At 36.7% G+C, this 18,110-nt stretch overlaps 1 protein-coding gene across 1 annotated transcript in view; it reads left to right on the top strand.

The window, feature by feature from the left end:
* Positions 1–18,065, top strand: part of LOC137400442 (ephrin type-B receptor 3-like) — a 29,872-nt gene extending 11,807 nt beyond the window's left edge. The window contains exons 3-4 of the mRNA XM_068086769.1: positions 5,639–5,798; positions 17,944–18,065. Coding sequence (XP_067942870.1) covers positions 5,639–5,798; positions 17,944–18,065 — 282 coding nt within the window. The remainder of the gene's footprint in view (positions 1–5,638; positions 5,799–17,943) is intronic.
* Positions 18,066–18,110: the final 45 nt, after the last annotated feature.

Raw genomic sequence — 18,110 nt, 5'->3', positions numbered from 1 at the left:
GTGTGAGTGTTAAACTACATAAAAAGAGCTCTAGATTGAATGGTCACTTGATGAGTTGGGTTGATATTTCCGCATCCTGATGCCCTCTGTAGTCACTTTTCGTTGACTTTACCACGACCTTCTGTATAGGTGGACCATTCTGAATACACTTCCAACTCTTTGTTAAGTTGTTGAACTGTCATTAGATGCAGTCATAGCAATATAGCTTGATGAGAAGTGCTCAGTTTGAAGCATACCCTTTTAATGAATATCTCCAGGACGGTGAGCTTTTAGCCACATATATTGTTAACCTTACCATGACCTTTAGGAAGTCAACCGTCTATCGAATTGGAATAAAAAGGCAACGGTCAGTTTTTTCAGGGTTTTAGTGTAGAAAATGCCAGGTTTCATCAAAATAGTTTGAGATTAAGTGGTTGGTTGCTATGGCGTTTTGATTTGTAAACAAATACAATTATTTACAGTTCATGAATCACCAACTTTATCCTGCTTAAACTCAAAACAACAGTTTTACTTCATCACGAAACCTTCTCTACTAAATCTAGCATAACCTAAGCATAAATAACCCGATTTAAAAATTTGAAATGCATTAAAATCCTCAGAATTTGCTGATTTTAAAACTTTAAATAACTCAAAAATGTGGTTTTAGCACGATTGCACATTCTGACTGCCTGGGTCACAATTATCTAATGCTAATACCCCTGGTAAAAATCATCAGATTTTCATATATGTACTGTAAATATTACAAATTGGTAGCAAAATAATATGTTAGCTTTAGTAACTATAGTTGCTTCAGTAATTTTAGTCTATCTAATGGTTATGATCTGCAAGAAAGTGTAGTGTACTACTAAATTACAATGTATCATGTGCAGTACATTTCACTGAGAGCTCTTCTCTTCAAGACAGGCATATAACACAAACCCTTGTACCGAAATCTCATCAAAAAATTTAACCATTTTTCAATAGAGTCATTTAAGTATAATAACGATACAAAATGCATATAAACCTATTTAAATATGTTACCAAGTCTTTGAAATTTGTAGACAATATCCTAAACCTTACCCATCTGATCGGATAATACATAGGTAGACAGATTAATTTGGCCTAAAACTGCCATTAAAACCTGACAAGCTTTTTTTAATCAAAATTAAGACCAGCCAACGAAACGCCGATAAAACTGTGCGACCGAGAGCAGAACCATTAAGTCGTGCGCATTTCATGATAAAAACGTGCACATTTCACCAGTCTATGGCATTGTCCAATTGTCAAAGGTTTCTAATATCTTTCCGTTTTTAATATCTTGCAAAAATATTTAATTATAAGAATAACTATTTGATTTTATAAAATTATTATAAGATTTAATTATAAGAATAATCATTCGAGTTTGTTTATACAAAAGTTTCTGTAATAAGCGTAGACCGTTTGAGGCGTAGACCGATTTACAGGTACGAAATTGTGGTACACAGTATATCAGCCAATGTTTTTTTGTCCAATTACCGAAGGTTTCATTACATTATTTAAAACATTAGCCAAAATTCTTTACATCTTATGTACAAGCTAGGGTCAAACTACAATGCCCCTTTATGATGAGAACATTTTTTTATTTTGCTCCAGTTTGCAGAAAACTTCCCAACGTGTGAATGATGATGCTCGCTTTATTACAGATCGCTATCAAAACCATTCTACATTCAACACAACCAACTTTCAAACTGTGTGTATTACACAGCAGCTTGCCATTTTACTTCTAATAATGCATTTCTCCTATTGCAGGGGAGAAATATAAACATATAATCTTTTCTTTTCATTATTGCTGTTTGTTGTACGTAATAACACCCAGTGCATTACAGCTACCATTGCAGCTACCATTGTAGTTATCCTATTGCACTGCAGTGCCATTTGACTGCTAATATTGCATTGCTCAACCAGCAGTACCCTTTCTTTTTTCCAGTATCACTTTGGTTGTGGGCTGTATGAGAAGAGAATTTCTAGTGTATTTTATGGCCAAAAAAAGTGAAAAAAAGTTATTTGTTGTATAATGAGGACAAAAAAGCATTATGTTCCATATCAAAAGGCAAAAAATTCTCATAACAGGAGCATTGTTACTCAAGGGCACACTGTATTAATGAGTATTTTAATGTGTGCAATTGCAAAAAAGGTTACGCAATATATAGTAAAAGGCGATTGGTGCAATAAGAAAGGATTAGCCTTGTGACTATCCATACTTTTTAGTAGACTTGTAATTTGAGTGTCACGAGTTTATATCCATTATGAAGGTAATTTTTCAAAGCTAAAACTTTATCACTATATCCGGACAGACAAATGAGAAACAGACAAACAGACTAAAGAAAAACATCAAAAGTTCTACATGCATATACGTATAAACTAGCTCTGTGGTTCTCAACCTTGTTGGAGCTACCGAACTTCACAAGTTTTATATGCAATGGCCAGTTTACCGAACCCTACTTTATTATCCCACTTTATTCCTTCGGGTCGCTGGGCAGCACTTCATGGATCTGCCACTCAATTCACAATGCAACCGAACTTCACCTTAGTGTAAAATAAAATACGATTTATTTTTAAATTCAAGATGTACAGGTTTTTCTACTGGTGCAGAAAATGAACCGTGCATGAACACCACCTTGTTCAAAGAACAAAACTAACATAGTGTATGAATTCACAACAAATTACATACAGGTCTGCAAATTATTGTGACTCCTGTTGTTGCCTTTAAAAGACCAGTTAAGATATGCGTGGCTTCACCTTGGGAAGTGCCAATCTCATGTCATTTTCACAGCAAAGTTTGCTCCTTTTTATTGGTTTTTATATCCAGCATCCTCGAAAAGGATTGCTTGCAAAAATATGTTGTAACAAATGGTATAAAAAACTCCACGACTTTCTTGGCAATAACTGGATACTTTTCTATTTTTCGACACCAAAATGTTGAAAGCGTTGTTGTTCTGAAAAGTTGCTGTTGAACCTGGCTCTGCTGAATTTCAATGATTTCATTGAGGTATTCATCATTGACTTCTGCTGTCTTAACAGCAAATGTGAACGGACGTCTCACCCATGCTGGATAGGACTCTCGTGTAGGGAAGTATCCGTCAAGAGACTTTGCAAGCTCTTCTAAGTGTGTGGAAATTGCTTGCTCCAGTTCTATAAGTACACAAATGTCGCCCATTCCAGACACATTTTCAATCTTACTTACACAGCTGTTCAGAAAATGTTTGCAAAGTTCTTGTTCTCTATTCGTCGTTTCCACAACGGTAGCTTTTTTTAAAAGTTTCAAGTTTTCTTCTGCTTCCATGATGTTGATTCTACCATCCTGCATTTGCTTATTAAGGTGATTAATAATAATATATTGCTGCAAATATATCAGCCGTGTACGCTAAAATGAAAATGAACTCAGAGTTTTTGAAGCAATCTGCATGGCAATGTTGGTGCTCATGCAAAAGCATGGCTAATTCCTCACGCAAGGTAAAAACAAGATTTAGCACCTGTTCCCAGGATAACCACCGAACATTAGGCTGATACAGAAGAACTTAAAATTTACCTCCCATTTCTTTACATAGCTCACTGAAGATGCGGTGCCTCAGAGTACTACTTTGCACATAGTTCACACATTCCACTACAGTTTTTAATACTTCTGTCATTTTTGGAAGCAAGGTTTTTGTTGCCAACGCAGGCCTGTGCATAATGATAGTAACAATGATGTGTGTTGCTTCAGCTTATACTAGCGTGCAAAAAACAGATTTTTTTCCAGCATGTCTGGAGCTCCATCAGTACAAACTGCAGAAACTATATCCCACGCAAGATTATTGTCTCTGAAGAAGTCATCCGCAAATTTCTTTCCATCGGCTGCCTTAGTTGTTGCTGTAAGAGGCTTACAAAATAAAAACTCTTGCTTTATCATGCCATCTTTCAAATAGCGCACCAAAATGGCAAGCTGGCTTAGATTAGCTTAAAATCAGATCTTGAGCCAAAATGTCTTTACTCATGCTCTCTACTCTGTCGCTGATGATGTCGTTTGAAAGAGGAATTGAGGATAATTAAGCTTCGGCTGTTTAATTTAGATTCGGCCGTTGTTTCGAGTATCACATTCAACATCTTTAACACCGCTGGTTTTACAAGTGTTTCATCAATGGTGTGTAGCTTGCCTTGCTTTGCAATCAAGTACGCAATTTTATACAATGCTGTGACGATCGGTTTGTTAATGGGTACAAATCCAAAAGCAGGCAGAGTGGCCTTATCATCAAATATGGCTCTATTCAGCTTGAATTCAGCAAGCGTTGTGTTCTTGTATTCCTCGTCTCTATGCTGCTTCAGGAAATGTTTTTTTAGTTTTGCCAGTGCAAGGCTAGGGTTGCTCAACTTGGCTGTGCAAACCGTGCAGACAGGGCACTGACTCCCATCCCATTCTGTGATACATGCGAGTCCATATTGTGCAGATTCTTCCAACCACTTTCTTTTTTTGCTCGGCATAGTTAGCATGGATTGAAATATTAAGAAATTAATTGCACGACGTACTATGATGACAGTCACACGTTGACCACTCCTTAGTGTGCTAAATTTTTCGCAACACTGGTGTGTTAACCTTTTTTCTGCCGTAGATGCATTTATGTGTTTTCTATGGTCGACTGCCATAGAGACATTTTTGCGACATTCCCAGCAATTGCGTAGTAAGTTAATCTATTATTCGTTGACAACATAACTAACAATCTTTAGGACTTTCGATATTGATATTAGTATTGATAGTGTTTTTCGAAGATTTATATAAAATTAGCCAAAAGTAACAAAGCAATTTTAAATTTTTGTTTGGGAATTTCTAACTTGAAAACGTACATTTTTTGTGTAAGTTTTGTAAGTATATTCCCAGTTAGAAAACAGGTAATTACTTATGCTGATGGCATTATAGCCAATTCAGATTTAGATTTTTGTGATTACACAGATAATTAAAGTAGCACCATTGACTTTGATGGTGATGAAAATGATAGGTTTGTAAGTGTAAGGAACATTGTGGCGGATCGTTTTAGCTTCGCAGCGATTGTGGCTTCACATAGCTTTAGCAATGCGCAAAGTACAGATACATTGATTTTTTAGCATAACACTATTCGTTAATATGTTAGAAAAATAAAATATATGACAAAAAACTGTTGTAGATAGAGTTTGAAATTGAAAAATTTGTATACATATCATGATGCAAAATTGGCTAGTTTTGTTAAAATGGCTGGCAGTAAGCTGATAGCTAAATTTGCACATGGGCAGCAGTGAAAGAGTTGAACAATGTAACATGATCATCTGCAGCCAGTGAAGACCAAGCAAGGCCATCACTGCGTATTGACATGATGAGTTGGTGTGCCAAGACCTCCCCGACAGAGGCGCCACCGGTCTCCTGAGACCGACTCACTGAACTACTAGGGTTCGATCGAACCCAGGTTAAGAGCCACTGAGCTAAACAGAAGACAAAAGTACAGATGGATGAATAAGCAAACTTGGAAATTTATATAACATTATATAGCTGTTAGTAGTTTTTGTCATTAGCAGTGATCTGAAAGACATTTTATTGTGAAATTTCGGCAGTTTGTTAGTATGTTATTTTACTGAAAACAAGCTGCGATCTGCTGATGAATAACTTCCGTTTTAGCATCGATGCACTAACAGAACTGCATGGAGTGAAACTGTTTCAACATTATTAGAAGATTGTGGATATAAAGCTGGGCAATCTGTAACTTGTGAAATACAGGCAAATACTACTAAAGGATTTGGTCCTTCTGCTACAGTCTCTACAATTATACCATGCACAGGTACATACCAATAATAGCTTGTCTTTTTATATATGTAAGTTGTGTCAAACAAATTGCCGTATGTTCTATTTGAGAACATTTTTTTATAAATTCAGTCAAAAACAATCAAAATATCGTTTTATCAAAAGTAAGTCAAAATAAAAGGTCCCAAAGCAATATATTTGTATTATTTACTTTCTAGCTCAAAAGTATGAGAAACCTATCAAAGGAATAAATAAATAAAAAATAACTAATTTAAAAAGTAAATATGTAAAAGCTTTAGATTGTCCATGTATACACTGATGCATTTGTGCTTAGCTGTAAATTATATACATATTGAACACGTGCTAAGTGCTAATGTGGAATGAGATTCGCTCCACGCTGCACTTTTTTAATGTTAAGCAAAACAACTAATGATAGTAATAATAATAATAAGAATAATAATAGCAGCTGCGAAATCTGTTAGATCTGCTTTTTTGCAGCAGTTATTTAAAATTTTTTGAATGGTTGTTTTATTTTAACTATTAGTTCCAGTTTTTTAGCTTAACCGGGGATCAAATCAAGTTATCAATAAAAGGTTTTGATGTGTGATTAGTCAGTGACTGATCAAAAAGCATTACTTCGATATTTTTCTGTCTTGCTAATTTGTCATTACTAGGCATAAAAATTTTATTTAATCATTAATTGGATGTCTTTAAGCTACATAATTTGTCATTTTTAGACCCTTTTAACATTTGGATTTCCGTTTGAGTATTTCATTTTTACGATGTAATTTTAGGCTTTGCTTTTTTAATTACCGTTTCTAATGGCATGTATCTTTTGCTTCTAACAGTTTATTTTTCTTGTTGAGAAGCTTACATATAAACATGAGTTTCAGTGACCAAGTTAAATTTTAATCATTCCGAAATCTGCCAGTATATTCTCAAACAGCCATCTAATGAGAAGCGCCCAAACACACCTGCATAATATATTATTTTATCTTGGTTTTGGTTTCCCTAAGCAATTTTTTTCTGATTTCACTATTTTTTCTCAAGTTAATCTTAAGCTTGTATCTATTAAATCATTCAAACCACACAAAAACGTTTTTTTTTCTCCTAACAATTATGTAGTTTGGCTATGTTATCAGAATATGCAAATACATTAATGATAGGCTAAGTTTACATTGTTCTTAAATAATAAGGTCTTAACAGACAATTAAAAATGACAAAAAAGAAAGTATGCAAACCTATAAAACTCCAAGAGTCTTGAATCAATTTTTTTTCAAAGCAGTGAAGATTGAATGTGCTTATAGTTGAGGTGACTCCACTCAGTGCCTTATGATTTGTACTCATTTCTGGTTATAATAAAATTCTTCTAGATCCTGTTTTTACTACATACATTTTGGCTGTCACAATTTAAAAAAAGTGTGTGGTCATTATTTTAGTTGTTAAAAAGAGATCAATGTAGAATACCCATTTTTTCAAGATACTGTTTGATATATTAATGTGCCGATTATAAAATCATATTTATGTCTATTTGTAATTAAATGGCCATCAAAATCTAGCAGGATTATGACCTGTTCATTTATGCTTTGATTGTTTAACAAGTTGTGCACATCAAACTTGCCACAAAAAATCAAATGATTTAAATATTTTATTTAAAGCATACTTTTTTCAGTTTTTGCAAAATAATCAATGTTTCTTGACAACCAACCTTGTTTTAATTTATGTAGCACATCAGTAAACAGTATTCCAGCATGTATTAGCAAGTCTGATAGGAGCGATTGGCTGCATGTATAGTATAATGCTAGAATAAGACTTTTGAAATAAGTATGTTTAAATTTATTTAGTAGACTTGACATAAGAACTAATTGTGAGGTGGAAAATGTAACTGTGTCATTTGACCTGTGTCAAGTTCACAATGTTACACATCGTAGTTCCTTCTTTATTCATCGCCTTTTTATCACACCCAGTTACTATCAGTCCTTTTGTATTTACACACCATATACCTACCATATACTACTTGCTGTTCTCTATCATCGTAAATAAGGTATCTATTCACCATCTGTTTTGATTTTTTGACGTTTTTGAAAAAATATTTTTACTATCTTCGTTGGCCTTATGATTTTGTTAATAAAATCATAAAATCAGATAGTGCAAAACTTGTAAAGTATGAATATAGAGCTATACAAAAATTTTCCTACCCAGCTTAATGTTTTTGGTGACCCGAATCATTTGCCTCTCACTCTTAAACTTTCCTTCAGTCTTACTCTATTCCTACCTTCTAGCCTTCTCAACCCTCTTTCGCATCTCTTCTTAGTATTTACTTCTTATCCTCCCTACCATGCTTGATTAAATCCAACTCTGGCCAAAACGTCAACTCAGTAACCACAAGCTCCTATTTCAACTGTCTCTTAATCCTAGTCTTTACCTCATCCTGTCGCTTTTTCATTAAGCCTTTACTTTTCTTTGTCTCACCACTTCCTATGTACTGAATATTCTAACATATTGCCTCTATTCACTTTGGCCGCAATCAATTTTTGGCTCTTAAAAACTTGAATGGCCTAAACTTGAAGATTTTCCCTGCATCTATCATTCTCCTTGACCATACTTGCGCCTTCCCTGACAACTACTCTATCTCACTCAAAATCTTTATCCTCTGTCATGTCCTTTCTGTTATCACCCTGCACGCTTTCATCATTTCCAAATATTATTCATACTTTATTCCAACGTGTCCTCAGTCTCTTCCAGAAGAAAATATTGTAAAGGAAATTGCTGTATGTCTTTATTATTTTACAAGGAACCACACCTCTTTGAGTATGTAAGGCAAATATATATACACACACGCACCCACACACACACACACACATACTCACACATACATATATATATATATATATATGTATATATACATGTATATATACAGGACAGATAGCGCAGTTGGTAAGGTGTCGGGTCAGTGATTATTAGGTCCTAGATTCAAACCCCAACAACTGCACCCTTCTGGCGGTCCTTAGACAAGACCCTTGCTTGTATAATGCCTACAACCTCTATGATGAGTGCAAAAACCAAAGCCATGCCGGCTCCGACGTCGCCCGGTCAAACAAGGTCCGCCCTGCCTGTAGCTGAACCAGGACAAGGCAGTGGAAAATGGGCTACTGGTTCAATACGGATGAAATGGACTTGGACTGATAACACGGACCTCATGCAGTGCTACTTTATGAGTGAACCTCCAAAGTGAGGCTATATGGGAAGGATGCGTCAACTGGGGATAAACATGCGCCCTAAATTGCCACTAACCGCTAATCAGCTTGTAGCTTAGAGGAGTAACATAATCAAGCGGCACCTCATATCAGAAATTGAGGTAGATGAAATTAGGGAACAGTTCACCCAAGTAACCTCGACCAATGAGGAGTGCATATCAACACACACTGTCACACATACCCAATCTTGGGTTGACTCACAAGTTGAAGAAAACATGCATTTTGACCTTGACCCAAGGGTAAAGGAGCTTGCGGAAAATATCATTAACAAGATGTCAGCTGCTAATGATTATGGAAGCAGGGTACCACTACGGAGAGTTAGCAAGACCATACCCAAGAAGCTGTTAGAAGACATTAACTTGGCACTAGAATCGATCTCAACTGGATCGATCAGTGAGACTAATGCCTTAATCTACAGTACGGCAACCGTCATCTTGGAGGAGATGGGTATTAAGCCAATGTCAACAAGGCTTCAAGCCATTCCATCCTGGCAGCTGAGGCTACAAAAAAAGATCAAGGACTTGCGCAAGAAAGTTAGTAGGCTCAGTGAGAGATCTAACCACAGTTTGGAGCGTCCAAATATGGAAGCCACAATGGAAGCTCTAGAATCTGCCAAACAGCAGCTAGTAGCACTCTCGGCACGACTGTAGCGGTACACAAAACAGCGGGATAACAAGAGAATGAACAAAATGTTCATCAATAATCCATCTAAAGTGTATTCTCAGTTCAAAGGTGAACTGCGGAGGCCAATGTCAGATCCTCCCCAATCCAGCACCTCAAAGTTCTGGAAGGACATCTAGGAGAAAGAGACTACTCATAACACGACTGCAAATTGGCTGAAGAGGCTTAAAGAGAGCCACCAACACACTGTGGCTCAGCAAGGACTCACCATCAGCGAAGTGGACATCAAGTGCCGAGTGCAGCATATAAAGAGCTGGGCAGCACCTAGCCATAACATGATTCAAGCCTTCTGGTTGAAGAAATTGACATCACTTCACACTAGAATGGCTAAGCAGATGGAATGCCTAATAGAACAGGGTGACCATCCGGAATGGCTGACCAAAGGATGAACTGTACTTCTGATAAAAGATCCAATGCAGGGGCCGATTCCCAAAATTTATCGACCGATAACGTGCTTGCCCACCACCTGGAAACTGCTCTCAGGAAGAGTTGCAGACAAACTGGAAAAGCACATGAGTCACTATATGACCAGTGCTCAGAAAGGAATTAGGCGCAATACTCGAAGAGCCAAACATCAGTTAGTGGTGGATCGAACGGTCTGACAAGACAGCAGAAGGCATACCAATATTGCCATGGCTTGGATCGACTACAAAAAGGCCGATGACTCAATTCCCCATAGTCGGATATTTGAGTGCCTCAGTATGTACAATTTTTACCCTGCTCTTGTGGCATTCATCAAGATGTCAATGACCAAATGGAAGACAGAACTGGAGGCTAATGGCAAAAAGCTGGCGAGTGTAAAATTAAGCGAGGCATCTATCAAGGTGACTCCTTATCACTGCTGCTCTTCTGCATATGCCTAAACCCTCTAAGCAATATGCTGGAAAAGACTCAATATGGGTACCAGTTTGAGAGTGGCACCAAGATAAACCACATCTTCTACATAGATGACATCAAACTGTACGCTAACAAAGAAATGGACATTGATTCGCTAATACATCTCACTCAGGTATACCGCAAGGACATTGGAATGACCTTCGGTATTGAGAAATTTGGAAGGCTAATTCTTAAGAAAGACCATTCTATGCTCACAGATAGATGGCCTAAGAATGCCAAATGGTGCCATCAAAGATATAGAAGAAGGGTACAAGTACTTGGAGATTATGCAAAGCAACATCAACCACATAGCCGAGGTATGTCACAAAGCCATTACCAAATACAAGAAACGCCTTCGGCAGGTCCTACGGAGCCAGCTCAATGCCAAAAGCTAAGTCATGGCAATAAATACCTACGCACTGCCAGTAATAAGATATCCAGCAGGCATAATAAAGTGGACTGAGGAAGCCATCAAGGAAACAGATATAGCAACTCGTAAACTGCTGACCATGCATGGAACACTCAACCCAAAATCTGATACTACTAGATTGTATCTCGATAGAAAAGATGGCAGTAGGGGACTCAAAAGTGTAAAGCAGACAGTGAAAGCAGAAGAGCAAAGCATCAAAGCTTATGCAGCCTCCATGGCCACTTCAGATAAGTTGCTAGCTGAATTTCAATCGGCTGCTCTTACAATGGACCTTCGCCCTGATGATGAGGAAATTGACTGGCACACGAAACCTCTTCACGGTGCTTATCACCGACAAATATCCAAGGTTGGCAATCTCCACCAAACATATATTTGGCTGAACAAAGAAAGCCTAACAGCCAATACAGAGTCGCTACTCATGGCAGCCGAAGAGCAGTTGCTCCTAACAAGGCAACTCCAAACAAAAATCTATCACACTGAAAACAATCCTAGATGCAGATTGTGCAGAGATGCACCTGAAACCATCTAACACAACATCAGTGGATGGAACCAGTCCGGAGGAAATGCATACACTGATCAGCATAATCATGTTGCAGGTATTTTGTACAGAAGTCTACGGGATTAGAATGGCCTTAATCAACCACAATACTGGTGGAAAGCTCCTGTAAAGGTCAATGAAAATGATTTGGCTAAGATCATCTTGAATTTCTACATCTGGACTGACAAACATGTTCTAGCAAACTAACCAGATATAGTGCGGGTAGATAAGAAGAACAAGAGGGCTACTATAATAGATTTAGCAGTACCCAATGACTACAATAGAGCCAGCAAAAAATGTAGAGAAATATCTCCTCTTTGGAGAGGAGCTTGTAAAATGCTGGGAAGTAAGAACAACTGTAATTCTAGTAGTCATTGGGGCACAGGGCGCAGTAACACCTGCACATAAAATGTGGCTTGCCCAAATACCAACAGCAATCAACTAAAGGGAGTTGCAAAAAAGTGCACTATTGGGAACGGCTGAGATCTTGAGGCAAGTGCTCAAACTCCCAGGTCTCTAGTAGGAGACCCGAGTTAGAGCAGAAATTACAACCCATATAGGTTAATCGGGGTGAGAAAACAATTTATATGTACATAGGTATATATAAATTGTTCTATATATATATATATATATATATATATATATATATATATATATATATATATATATATATATATACATATATATATACGTATATATATATTTATATATATTATACTAGTTTTATTAGTAGCAGTGGAAATCTCTATGTTACAGCCAAAAAAGGCAATAAGCTGATCCCATAGCCACTGTTGCCCAGTTTCGTGCTTTAGCCAGCACACTCCTTGCTCAGCAAAATTTTTGTTCTTTGACTAAGCTTCTATGTCTAAGCAAGTCAGCCCTCATTTTGCCAAGCTATAGCAGTGGCCGAGTTTTTTTCTAGTTAGTTGTTTAACATTTGGGTAGCTGTCTGACAACCAAAGATTTGAGCAAGCTTAATTTAGGAGAGGCCTGACACTGGTGGTAGGTTGTTCAGTAAGTCTAGCTTCGCTGCTCACTGCCAGTTCAGCCGGCAGTCAAAACTGGCAGCCAGCCAGTTTGGCAGTCATTGCTGTCAGTTGCCCGACAGGCAGCCAGCCGATCAACTGGCAGACAGCTGGCAGTCATTGGTGACTGCCAGTTCAGCTGACAGTCAGCAATGAACAATTCCAGTCTGCTGGAGAGTTTTAGGGTGTTGAGTCAGTAGAGAGGCAGCCCTTGAGCACCAACTTTTGTCTGCTTAGCAAATCGTCAGGTTTTTTCCCCTTTTCCTTGAGACTCATGCCTGCTCTCTCTCTAACTAGCCTCATGGCCATTTCGTTGCAGATCTAGTTGGCCATAATTAAAGAGGGTAAACGTTTTTGTGTCGAGTCCTTTAGGCTATTATCTTGCCTCTAAAATGGCAACCATTTGGCTTTACCCACATGGTATACCAACTCTCTGCATTCACCAGCCTCATGCGCCTTTCGGTGTCATATGCTTTGTCTTTCGAAACATGCTGCCACCAGCAAGTGCACACAAAAATGCCGAAGTGTTGAACCACATGCCAGCTGCTTTAATGGTTACTTTATTTTTAGGCCTTCAGTCTTTTTTAGAGGAAATTTGAAAAAAATATTGAACATTGCCGTTTAGAGTGAGCATTGCATTCAGCGTTTCAAAAATCAAAATCAAAAAATAGCCTCTTTTTAGAGGTTTTTCAATCACTCTTTAAATAAAAACTGGAGATATGTTCTTTTTTTCAGTTTTCAATTAGCATATCTGTTTATTCATTTGGAATGTAATTTGCTAAAGGCGATGCAAGGCGATGCAAGGCAATGCGATGTTTATTGCTGAATAGATCAGACAGAATATAATACAATTCAGAAAACTAATCTCATCGAAGTCATTTTCATATAAAATTATGCTTAGGCCTACCCTCAAGCAAGAGCCATAATCTGCAAAATATGGCTTCTTGTTGACCACCAACTTCAAATTTGCAGTCATTTTCAGAATATCAATTTACCTTTTAATGTTGTGTCCCCTAGACAAATTACCTTAAGGGCCTTAACCTTCCGACAACCGACAATGTTATTGCCAGTTGTCTGATTCTCCTTAGCTATCAGCCACATAAACTGCCATCAACAAACCGAAAGTACTAAATCATTTTTTAATTTCTAAACTGTTCACTTGCACAATCAAATTTTTCTCATCTACTATCAATCTTAATATGTTTTGATCACAGCTTAACTGCCATCGCTGAAAAACTCAATTTAATAATAGTGATAGTAACAAGGGAAAGCTTTACTTACTCTACCTTGTTTAATAGGATTAACAGCACTAGTACTCCTCATATTACTGGCATATGCAGCAGCATATGCATATGCACCATCAGCAGCAACACTCATTTTATTATTCCTAAGGATCAACTCTCTTCCTTAATGAGTTTTCAACCTCAACCACTTACCGTTAATATCTAGCTAATAACTACATGGTTCTTTAAATTAAACATAACAAGCCCTTTTTTGCTGCGGTCGCTGTGGTCTAACTGAAATTTGATATCATTTCTCTCAGTTAAGGCTCTGAATCCCCATACTCATGTCCTCTATCAAAAGAATTTTTTCTCTATCGATTTCAGTCACCTGTCACTGCAGTAAAATTCTTTAAAATCCTTAGCACTCAAGCCTAAACATCGCAAACCATATCTTAACTTTACTTCAAACATTCGCTCTTTAAACCTGCATGAAGTCCGCAATAATGGTTTCACATAAGGCAGAAGAGAACTCAGTTTAATTGGTTCTTTTTTACATAGATTCAACCATTTATCTCACACTATAATTTAAATGGTTACTTTTGTGAAAGTGGGAGCAACTATTCAGGTACTTTATCTGGTTTGCCTCCATGAGCTCCTTTTGCTACTTTAAAAAAGGGATATTATTTAACTAAATACACAGCAGAATACTATGCCTGTACCAATATACACGTAGGGCCAAACTTATTCACTAATAGGAAGCACATTAGATTAGCCATTTGGATGACCTGTATCTATCTCCAAAATAATCAAAAAACACTGCCAACCACTTTTTCTCAAACTCAAACAATTCAGTGCCTAACATTTCTCATTGACCCTTTATCAACTCACCGTTAATCAAGGATAAATAATTCATCCTTTAATAGTGTATACAAGCATCACAAGTCTCTGCCAGATTTTGGATGACCAAACTAATACCTGATCACTAAACTATATTGTGAAGGAACCAACTGAGTTCCTCTATTTGTTTCACAAGGAAACAAATCATTCGAGTGTGAGGCAACAAATGTACGTATTTCGCAGTTACATAATACAGTAAAGAGTAGTGCGCATACAAATGCTATGCATGGGATGAGACTTCCAGATGCTCTGGTCTTCGTGGTTTCAGTTGCTCATTTTATACTCTTGCTTCTCATTTGGCTCTGCCTTTTGGTAGCAGGGTCAACTCGATAGCCGACTTTTGGCTGACCGGAAGTCTTACGGTTGTCATGTAGCCTGTAGTCTGGACTTGGCCCGTTCATGGCGTCGATTGCTTAGGTATTGACTTGGAAACCTGTTCTTGCTTCGATGATCTTTCCACACAAATTCTCTCTGCCTACAGATAGTCTGGACAATACCTCGACAATATCCTCAGTCAGCCTCCCTTGTCACAATCCCAAATTTGAATCCATCTTGCTCAAGAATGTACTAGCCTTAAATGCCACAGGTGTATTCTTCAAACGGCATGTTGGAGAATATTCTCTAGAGCACCTTTATTCAAATGAGCTAGATTCGCACACAGCCTCCCCTTACCATTCATTTTAAGCGCCACCACTATTTCTGAGTACCAAACCGTAAACTTGTTTATGCTCTCTATCGCCCCAAATTTGTTCATATTTCCTAATTGGCACCTGGTAGCTTATATAAATCTAATGGTACATGTTTGAGCATGTGCAAGCAAAAGAGAACAAACGGGCTTTTCTTTAAAATTGATTCTAAACATTTCTGGAAACAGTATGGTTCCCAAACAACTGAGCCTATCTTTTACCTCATAAGTCACTGGTCTCACAGTCATCACTATAATAAACTATAGTGTAAGGTTAAACCTATAGTTTAATCAAGATCAGCTTCATTTTATCCACAACATCTCATTTACGCCTATATTATGCATATCTGCCTAAGTAAATTCTTTTAAGTTTTTTAAATGGCTGCATTTAATTGGCTTGCAGTATTTACAGGGACAAAAAACACATTTTCTACTCTAAAACATACCTTTTTGCACATTTCATCTTTACTTCTAACGCATATCTAAAAAAGATTTCCTCTCTGCTGGTCACAAAGACTGTTCTGGGCTCAAAACTTTTTTACTAACCACATTAACTCTTTCTTAAGCCTCTTTTTATGGCCATTCTTTAGACATTACCTTTGAAAGTTTAGTTCTCCACACAAAAGACAACCTGCCTTTGACGCTTTGTATCTGCATCAATTGATTTGTCAGAAGTTCTTGGCCAAATGGTTTTCCCACAGCTATAGCAACCTCTTCCTTGACCTGTGCTTCCTCTGTCATAGCTATCATGATATCTTATATAATAGATACTGCTTCATCTGCTAGAGTTATTATACCTACTATATCCAACTCTATCTACCTCTCCTGTCTCACTGGAAACATCTTTGCCCTGAAGTTTACTCATTTCCTCTTCTACATTATTAATCTCCGGCAGACCAATATTTCTACTGGGCTTTTGATGATTGTTTATTTGACCATTTCTTGCTCAAATATTATGCAAGTTGTCTTTACTCTTTTTGAGTTTAGGTATAGGTTGCCTAACAATTTACAACTCTCTCATTTATTGAACATCTGCTTGATGACAATTAGCAACAATATGCCATTTTAAAGGTAGCCAATTTTCATGTATTCGCTACACACTCAGCTCTTTTGATGAACCTATCATTCCTCCTTTCTTTTTTTTGCTCAATGCACAAACCTTGGGCTTTTTGTACACTACGATTTTCTTATTGTGAAAATTAGTGGTGAGCTTTTCTGTCAATGTATCTCAATGCATCTCTTTCACCTCAATCTCTTTTGAGTCAGATATATTAATTCTTGTTTCTACTATACCCTCTAAAAGTAAACCTACCTTCATATGCTCTTTTTTAACCTTTTCGCTACTGCATTTTTTTTCTCATGACTCTTATGGCTGCTGCAACATTTCAAATCCAAATTTGAAGTGACAAGCTCAAACTACTTTGCGAATCAAAACTAGCACTGCAACTCAGCCTCGTGATCCAATTCTAATTTGGTGGACGACACTTGGGTACATTTCTACACTCCAAATTGCATCAAGTGCGCTATATCAGTTGTCTTTTTGTTGTCGTCATAATTAGTAGTGTACAAAAATGATTTAAGAAGTAGTAGTACAAAAATTTACTTGTGTTCACTCGAGCAGTTTCACACTTTTGTTTTATTAGATTCTGCAAGTGTTGTGTCTTTTGGTCTAGTTTATCTATTATTCAGCATTTCAAGATTTTTTTCTAGAAAAAACTCCATTATATTGATTATTAAAACTACTTTATTAAAAAAGTATAAATAAAAATCACTGTTTTTGTCTAACAGCTTGTCAGTTTTATGACAGTGTTTTTTTATCGACTTGAAAAACTGGGGTGATACAAGCATCTCAATAATATCGTTCGTTAATAATATAATCGTTTGATACTAACAAATTGATAATAATCTAGAGAAAGCAGTATTAGTGTTTCAATAATAATCTAGAAGAGATTTGAATCAGGAACAGACAGTTTGATAATCTCAAAGCGCTCAAAAATATTAATCGCACCCCATTTCCTATTTACCACTCCTGACTTGCTCATAGAAACAATAAGAATTCTATAAAATTATAGAGAGCATATGATGGGTATTTTTAGATTTTTAGCGCATTCTAGATAACTACGCATCAGATACTTGTGAGTAAATATCTATAGTAAAACAATTTAAGCACTAAATATTTGTCTAGTTATATGAATATCCGCAGACTTCAAGTTATTTCACACATGCTCCTCTAATAGTATGTGACCAAAAAAAGGTAATAATACAATGTTCCTTGAAGAGATCTTTGCTGTAATTAAGTCTAATTTCTAGTTTATATGTTCTTTAATAAAAATGACAGTAGTTTTAATTTAAGCTAGCGCAACAAATATTGCTATTAAAACATTTCAAAAGTGCAACTTTTGCTACAGATTTTGTCCACTTTTATTTATTATCTTAGTTCATGCGTAAAAGGTTGATGAAAAGTTTATATGCAGGCTAAATGATTTCAGGCTCTCATTGTTAAATTTGAAAGTTAATGTTTTAAAATCAAATTTCCAGTTTTACACTTATATTTCTTGGGATTATTTCAGAGCTACCCAAACCGCAGTTCAATATTGCAAGCTTCAAGAACACTTCAGCATCTCTTATAATTATTTTAGAGGTACGCTATGTTGTATATCTGTTTCTAGCTTATCTGATTAGCTACGTTTAACTTAAGCTTGAAAAATTAAACATTCACAAACAATGACTACAGTGA

This window comes from Watersipora subatra, chromosome 7 (assembly GCF_963576615.1).
Source record: "Watersipora subatra chromosome 7, tzWatSuba1.1, whole genome shotgun sequence".
NCBI classification, from domain to species: domain Eukaryota; kingdom Metazoa; phylum Bryozoa; class Gymnolaemata; order Cheilostomatida; family Watersiporidae; genus Watersipora; species Watersipora subatra.
This window is presented reverse-complemented; position numbering and strand designations above follow the sequence as displayed.